The sequence below is a fragment of the Balaenoptera ricei genome, chromosome 2 (genome assembly GCF_028023285.1).
Source record: "Balaenoptera ricei isolate mBalRic1 chromosome 2, mBalRic1.hap2, whole genome shotgun sequence".
Taxonomy (NCBI): Eukaryota; Metazoa; Chordata; class Mammalia; order Artiodactyla; family Balaenopteridae; genus Balaenoptera; species Balaenoptera ricei.
Window position 1 is genome coordinate 140,070,590 of NC_082640.1, and position 8,584 is coordinate 140,079,173.

General features: G+C 36.3%; 1 protein-coding gene and 1 non-coding gene across 2 annotated transcripts; one reads left to right on the plus strand and one right to left on the minus strand.

The window, feature by feature from the left end:
• Positions 1-917: 917 nt before the first annotated feature.
• Positions 918-1,385, minus strand: LOC132360625 (FUN14 domain-containing protein 1-like). The gene has a single exon (XM_059915703.1). It carries the CDS (start codon positions 1,383-1,385, stop codon positions 918-920), a length of 468 nt encoding a protein of 155 aa, XP_059771686.1.
• A 2,616-nt stretch (positions 1,386-4,001) lies between these two features.
• On the plus strand, positions 4,002-4,108 carry LOC132361876 (U6 spliceosomal RNA). Its single transcript, XR_009502141.1, has one exon. It is a non-coding gene; the product is annotated as a U6 spliceosomal RNA (small nuclear RNA).
• Positions 4,109-8,584: the final 4,476 nt, after the last annotated feature.

An 8,584-nucleotide genomic window follows, 5' to 3' on the forward strand; every position in this document is an offset into this window, starting at 1 on the left:
TTAATATCTTTAATAATTCTATTATTTGTAAATCCTTCCATAAAAAGGGCATTACAGTTCTTCAGTTTATTGCAAACATATCTTTAAAAAAAAGTCAGCCCTACTGTTGAAGCTATAATACAAATTTTTAAATTATTGGCACTATACTAAAAAGCACAATGGAGAACATCTTATTTAAATAAAATGAGGATGATACTTCACTGGGGAATATAGCCAACAGATTTTTTTCTCTCTCCATATCTACATCCAACGGTGGTGTTTTATAGGCAAATTTTAAGCAAATGCAAGTTTTTAAAAAGTAATGAAAGCCAGTTTTGCTCAGGAATACTATTATACACAGATCATACAGATTGTTTTATAGCAGATACTAATCTGCCAAATTTCAGATGGCAAAATGCTAAGCAGTGAGTTTGGTACTGTCCAGCTAGTTGTTTCTTGTCATCCTGGAGAATCTGTCAATGCATAATGTTTTTTGTTTGTTTGTTTGTTTGTTTTAATAAGCTTTTTGTGTTTTTCTTAAGTATTTTTATTTATTTATTTATTTATTTATTTATTTATTTATTTATTTATATTTTTGGCTGTGTTGGGTCTTCGTTTCTGTGCGAGGGCTTTCTCTAGCTGAGGCGAGCGGGGGTCACTCTTCATCACGGTGCGCGGGCCTCTCATTATCACGGCCTCTCTTGTTGCGGAGCACAAGCTCCAGACATGCACGCTCAGTAGTTGTGGCTCACGGGCCTAGTTGCTCCGCGGCATGTGGGATCTTCCCAGACCAGGGCTCGAACCCGTGTCCCCTGCACTGGCAGGCAGATTCTCAACCACTGCACCACCAGGGAAGCCCATGGGTAATGTTGAGACCATCTTGTCACCACCATTTCTCTTCTCAGAGGTGACTCCACTATGATAGAACATTCATATCCTTAAGATGCAAGGCCTAGCAAAAAACCACCCACAAATCCACTGGATATCACAATGTTCTGTTTAACAAATTCTGTTGCTTCTTCTATTATATTGTTGATTTCAGGTGCTGCCTTATTTGCTCGTTTCTTAATCTGTCTTTTTGCTTTGTTTACATCTTTTTCAACTCTCTTCCAGTCGATCCGCACATAGCCACTGTGACTGGCAATCTGAAGGAGAAGAAAGCCACCACCTACTGCAGTTGCTGCAAGTTTTCCAACTTTCTGGAACAAAAATCCCACACACCAGCCACTCACTCTACCCATTACAATCTGGGTGGCTACTGAGTATTTTTCTACCATAGGTCCGGAACTGTGGTCAAACACTCGATTCCACCAGTGGTGTCTTCTTGCATACTCAGTTAAATCCAACACTGCGTAAGAGTCATCATCACTTTCATATTCTTGGGGAGGGGCGTTCCAGGTCTCCATGATCTACTTTTTTTTTTAAATAATGCAAGCTGCTCAAAACCAAGATAATGACTTTTAATATGAGAGTACAAGATTTTTAGTTACATAACAAAGATGGGGGTAAGGGGCCTGAGACAACACCTAGCCCAACTTCCTTCCATCAGACCCATTTTATAGATTAGGAAATGGAGGCACCAGGAAGTTAACTGAATTACCCAAGAACATATAAATAGTATTTACCTCTTACCTTTTATGAACACTTACTCTTTATGTGATTATATTACGGAATTATTAACTTATTAAAGTATGAAAATGGTATTGTGGCTATACTAAAAAATCTTATTTATTGGAGATAAATACTGAAATATTTGTGGATGAAATGATATGATGGCTAATATATGCTTCAAAATAAGATAGAAGTGAGGTGAATGAATGAATAGGTATAGATGAAACAAGATTGACCATGAGTTGCTAATTATTGAAGTTGAGTGATATGTGTCTAGGATTTCATCTTACTCCTCCCTCTTCTTTTACATGTGTTTGAAATTTTCAATCATTAAACAATTTTTTAAATAAAAAAGTCTATAGTGGATTTTGTTTTGGACTATGATAGACTAAATGGCACCTGTGGTAAACAAGCATAAAAACTAGAAAAATATATGAAACAATCATTTCAAATGTTGGACAAGAGGCAGTTCAGGATTGTGATCCCTGATGGAAGGGAAACAAATGATGTAAGTAGCACCATCACCCTTGTTTTCTGACCGGAGATAATTTTCCTTACCATGATGCAAGGATGGGGAACCCAAACAGAGCTGGTAGTCTCACTGAGCTGAGGAAACATAGTTTAAAGTTCAAAGGTGTTGAGATGAATGGAATTTTCTCAGAAAGGAGGGAGCTTCACAAAGATAATCTAGAAATCTGCATGAAGTTCCCCTGATAACTTCTACCGAATTCTTAGCTGATCTTGCACAGTCCAAGACTCCTGAAGGCCAAGCAGGAAACCATCACAGGGGTCCTGCAGCTTACACAGGGCTGGGATACATGGAATGCTAACCAGTCGAGAGGAGAGACCCCCCTGGTACTCAGTTGATAGCCAAGAAAGGCCACACCTTAGTACAACGGATATTCTAGCTCTAAAATAAAGACTAGATCTGCCCTAACCAAGTTAAAAACAAGATTCAAAAGTACTGTGTCAATTCACAAGTAAATTAACTGCCATCAGAACAAAATTCAACACCATCTAAAAGAAGACAATAAAATCTAGGCACTTAACTATACACAATCCAGCATAAAATTTAAAATTATCAGGTAGAAAAAGATCTCTCTGTACTTTTCATTCAATTTTTCTGTAAGCTGTTCTAAAAAAACACTTGGTATTGGGACACCATCAATATCAAGTGATATAGCATATGTGTAATTGGGTTTATAGGATAGAGTGAGAAAGAACTCTATCCTATTAACTATCAACTCTATCCTAATAGCTCTATTATTTGGAGGAATAATGCCTGATTTTTTTCTTCAAATTTGACGGAAAATATCAGCACACAGCTCTAAGAAGTACAACAAACAACAAGAAAGATAATCACAAAGAAAATAACATCAAGACTCATTGTAATTACATTGTTGAAAACTAATGATAAGAGAAAATATTTAAAACAGCCCAAGATGCATTACATACAGGGATCTATGACAAGAATTATGACTGACTTGTCATCAAGAACCAATGCAAATCAGGAGACAATGGAATGACATTTTAAAAAATTACTAGAGGGGGAGGAAAAGGGGACCCATCAACATTTATTAACCTGTAATTGCATATCCAGCAAATATCTCCTTTAAAAAATGAAGGTGAAATAAAGACATTTTCTTACCAGGAAACCTGCACTGCAAGAAGTGTTGAAGGAAGTTTAGGATGAAGGAAAATGACATCAGGAAGGAAACTTGGATTCATACAAAGGAATAAAGAGTACACGAAATGGTAATATATAAAATAGAAAAATCTATTTTTGAGTCTGAAAACATAATACATATCTGAAAAATCCAAATGTAGATATTTTAGGCTGTCAGTATATCAATGGCCACCGTGGCTTTCCAATTTTGTGCTTTAAAAAAATTATAGCATTGGCCTTCTGCCAAGTGAGATTACAGTAAGAAGACTGTGGTCTATGAGGAAGCAGGTTCTCACTAGACACTGAATTGACCATCACTTTGATCTTGCACGTCCAGCTTGCAGAACTGTAAGAAATAAATTTCTGTTGTTTATAATCAAAAAAAAAAAAAATTTACAGCTTTCATTAGATTGTGTATGAAAAAAACTGGTCATGAAATATTAATACATGGCATTTAACTAGTGCAATCTCTGTTATACCATGCTTCTCTTTTCCTGATTCCTTTGGATAACTTATTAGAATATTTAAAAAGAAGCAGAAGTATAATAGGTTTATATTAGCATTTAAATAATATTTTGATAATAATTTCTTCTCTTTTTATAATCTCCTATTGATTTACCTACTATATCATTCTTCCCCACTCCCACCCCCAGCCAACCTGCTGAGTTCAATTTTCCTCATATGTACTTTCAAACTGATAATTAAAAAGAGGGTATAAAAACAGTGTCAAAAGAAAATCTAGAAGGTGCTCGTTTCAGCAGCACATATACTAAAACTGGAATGATACAGAGAAGATTAGCATGGCCCCTGCCCAAGGATGACATGAAAATTCGCGAGGCATTCCATATTTTTCAAAGAAGACATACAGATGGCCAAAAAGCACATGAAAAGATGCTCAACATCACTAATTATTAGAGAAATGCAAATCAAAACTACAATGAGGTATCACCTCACACCAGTTAGAATGGCCATCATCAAAAAATCTACAAACAATATATGCTGGAGAGGGTGTGGAGAAAAGGGAACCCTCTTGCACTGTTGGTGGGAATGTAAATTGATACAGCCACTATGGAGAACAGTATGGAGGTTCCTTAAAAAAACTAAAAACAGAACTACCATATGACCCAGCAATCCCACTACTGGGCATATACCCAGAGAAAACCATAATTCAAAAAGATACATGCACCCCAATGTTCAGTGCAGCACTATTTACAATGGCCAGGACGTGGAAGCAACGTAAATGTCTATCAACAGAGGAATGGGTAAAGAAGTTGTGGTACATATATACAATGGAATATCACTCAGCCATAAAAAAGAACAAAATAATGTCATTTGCAGCAACATGGATGGACCTAGAGTTGTCATACTGAGTGAAGTAAGTCAGACACAGAAAGACAAATATCATGTGATATTGCTTATATGTGGAATCTCAAAAAAGGTACAATTGAACTTATTTACAAAACAGAAGTAGAGTCACAGATGTAGAAAACAAACTTATGGTTACCGGGAGATGGGTGGGGGAGGGATAAATTGGGAGATTGGGACTGACATATACACACTATTGTATATAAAATAGATAACTAATAAGAACCTGCTGTATAGCAAAGGGAACTCTACTCAATACTCTGTGATGGCCTATATGGGAAAAGAATGTAAAAAAAAAAAGAGTGGTTATATGTATATGTATAGCTGATTCACTTTACTGTATACCTGAAACTAACACAACATTGTAAATCAACTATACTCCAATAAAAAAATTTTTTTAAAAGGTAATTAAGGTAAAATAAGATCATATAGATGGGCCTAATTCAATAAGACTGGTGTCCTTGAAAGAAAAAATTAGGACATAGAGACACACAGAGAAAAAAGTCATGTGAGGACACTGGGAGAAGAGTGCTATCTACAGGCCAAGGAGAGGGGCCTCAGAAGAAATCAGCCCTGCTGACACCTTGATCTTGGACTTGTAGTCTCCAGGATTGTGAGAAAACGAATTTCTGTTAAGCCATCCAGTTTGTGTACTTTGTCATGGCAGCCCTAGGAAACTAATACATCCTCTAAGAAAGAAACTAATACACCCTCTAAGAAAGAAACTAATACAAGATAGTACATCAAAAAAAAAAATCTAGAAGGAAGAATAATATGTATTTCTACCTAAGTTCTTTCTGCAATTTCGGTTACAGGCATATATATTTTTTTATTGATGTAATTATGCTATAACTTTGTATCCCACTTTTTTACTTGATACTATACTGTAATTAGTTTCCATTTTTTATATATCTGTGTAATATTCCATGCTTTAGCTTTTATTCTTTTATTTGTTTTTTTAAGTACTTTATTTCAGTTTGGACATTTTGGTTGAAGAGTGAGTAGTTTTAATGGATAACTCTGTGTTCATGTGTTTTTGGTTTTATTTATTTTTGTGTGAATGGTCTGTTTCTGATATCAGACTGGTACTTGCAATATCTCTTTGCAACTGAACAATCATTCACATCACAGAGGTTTATTTTTTCAACTTTCTCCCTTTTCTTGCATCTCATCCCCCAAAAGTATAATCTCATCCATCCCACAGGGTCCAGTTCAGATCTTAACCTCTTTACTGAAATTTATCTGAACTTCTTCTCGGATTCTCTGTAGTGCAGGATATATAGTGATATTCAATAAATACGTGTTGACTTAAAATGAAATTGAATCTGGGGCTAGTCATTTATAACTCAATAAAAATTAGTTTAATAACATTATTTTATTGGAAGTTGTGAAGGTTTGAGAAAACTGTAATGATTTAACCATTAACTTTATTTTCCTTTTTGTGTATGCAAAGGAGTATTATATGTAAAAAAAATCTATATAAGCCCAATTCTAAATGATTTAAAATTTTTAATTAAATGAAAGCAGTGTAATATAATTTAATTGACATGATTTTTTCATAGTGCTACAAAAATAATCGTATATTTTGTAATCTATAGCATCTTGAATTCAATAAATACACACTTGAGGTCAGATGTGGTGGCAAGGAGAGTATATATTCTGGCTACCTGGGAGGTTAGAGAGGAAGACCCAGGGAAAAGGAGAGGAGCACAGAAATGAGAAATTGGAAGATGTCAAAAGCAAATGTCAAAATGTCGTGTCAGGACAGTTCTGTATATTCCACAGAGTTAACACCAAATTACATACTCCCTTGCATGATTCCCTCATAGTCCTTGTGTGCTAGTTCTGTCTTCCCAACCAGATCATACATTTTGCAAAGGGAAAGGTGGTGTAATCTTCTCCTATAGAGCTGGCAAAGCACTTGAGCTGCAAACCTCGGCTTGGTGTTTAGTGATTGTGCATTGTTTCATCTAAACGTACACCCATCAGAAAGACATTTCTGTTTTGGACTCTAACCTGAAAATCAAATTATCCTTTTATTTTTCTGGTCTTATGAGTTAATATGAATCAGAATCTTCTTAGTATATAAAAGACGCTATTCTTTACTTAAGACCACTCTGCTAACTAGACATCCCACGGACTGCACTCTCATGCTTATTTATGAATATGTGAATATCACAAAAGGAAACCAACACAACTTTGCTAATGACAATATATAAGCTGATGCTAACAAAGAGGAATGGAAATCTTGAAGTTTACCCCTTAATTCTCTTATGGTATATATAATGAAAAAACCTTAGTCTTCCATCTGCCTATGTAGGGAAAAACCCAGTTCTTCCTACTGTGTGTTTCTTTCCTATGTGTCTCCCTTACTAGGTCCCACAGAACACTTCACTCTGGTCACCAACTGTGTGGAGGTTCTTCCCCACATCAAGCAATTCTCCACGATACCAGCTGGGTGTTCTACAGTCTAACTCAGTTCTGACACTGCTTACCTGGACTTAGCATCAGATCCCTCAGGTTAAGGGCTCAGTCCCACAAGATTGCCCCTCCCACCACACTTCAGATGCCAATCACTAGTAGGTCCCCAGGCTACCCACAACTTCTGTCTGAGTTTGCCTACAAATCAGAGGTTCCAGTGACCCCCTCCTCAGGTTTGATTAATTTGCTGGAGCTCACAGAACTCAGGGAAACACTTACTTACATTCACCAATTTCTTAAAGGATATAATAAAGGACAGATGAACAGCCAGAGGAAGAGATACATAAGGCAAGGTCTGGGAGGGTCCCAAGCACAGGAGTTTCTGTCCCCATGGAGTTGGGGTGCATCACCCTCCCTTATAGATGTGTTCACCAACCTGGAAGCTCTCCAAACCCCATACTTTGGGGATTGTATGGAGACTGTATTACATAGGCATGATAGATCATTAACTCTATTTTCAGCCCTTCTTTCTTCTCAAGATATTGGAGGGTGGGGCTGAAAATTCCAGGCTTCTAATCATGGCTTGGTCTTTCTGATGGCAAGCCCTCATCCAGGAGCCATTTAGGAGCCCACTCAGAGTCACATCATTAGAACAAAAGATGCTCCTAGTGGTCTTATCACATAGGAACTTACAAGGGTTTTAGGAGCCCTGGTCCAGGAACCAGGAGCAGAGACCAATATATATATTTTCTATTATTTCACAGTATAATATACAGATTTATTTTTAAATTTTTTCAAATATTTTTAAAGATCTTTAAAAACTCAACACATAAATAGGGAAAAATAAATAAACAGGAGTCTGGTGGAAGAGAAAGTAATACAGGTGAAGAAAGCAAAGAGAGGGCATGATCCTAATGTCTGGTAGTAACGGATCAAGGCTGTTTGTGGATTTGCTCACTATTGACAATTGTAACCATACTAAAACATTTTGCTTTGAACAGAATTAGATTTTGGAGGAAAGGTCAGTCCCCAGATTTCTCATGCACTGGAAGTAGCCTCATTTTCAATTAAACCTTGTAGGCATATTCTGACAATAACACTGTTTTCATTACTCAGCGTACTTTAAAACATGCATGTGACTCAGGAAACAGATGTTATGAAAATTTTTATATTTATCTGTACTAAAAGTGTCCATCCACTACTGGACCTTATTTTTAAGCCAATATTCTCTTCATAGTAAAATATTTTCATCAATTTATAATTTTTTCAATACAATATTTGCTCTGGAGATACGGCAAAAGCGTGGAGGCAGATAGGGAGTTGGGAAAGAGATCTCAAGAGTATTCAGGGCAGAAAAGGAAATATGTATGATGAAATGGAGGGAAGAAATGAAGCATATACTCTGTGAACCTCAATTCAAAATGTCCAAAAACTTGATTCATCATCCACTACTACTTCAGTGGAAAGATGAAAAGAAGAGAAAAGTGGGGGAAATATTTAGAAAACTAAATTGCCAGAACTTAGAGAAAAACATGGCACAGT

Bases quoted from the DNA above. Each gene is read 5' to 3' on its own strand.
- LOC132360625 (XM_059915703.1), bottom strand. From the start codon at position 1,385: ATGGAGACCTGGAACGCCCCTCCCCAAGAATATGAAAGTGATGATGAC.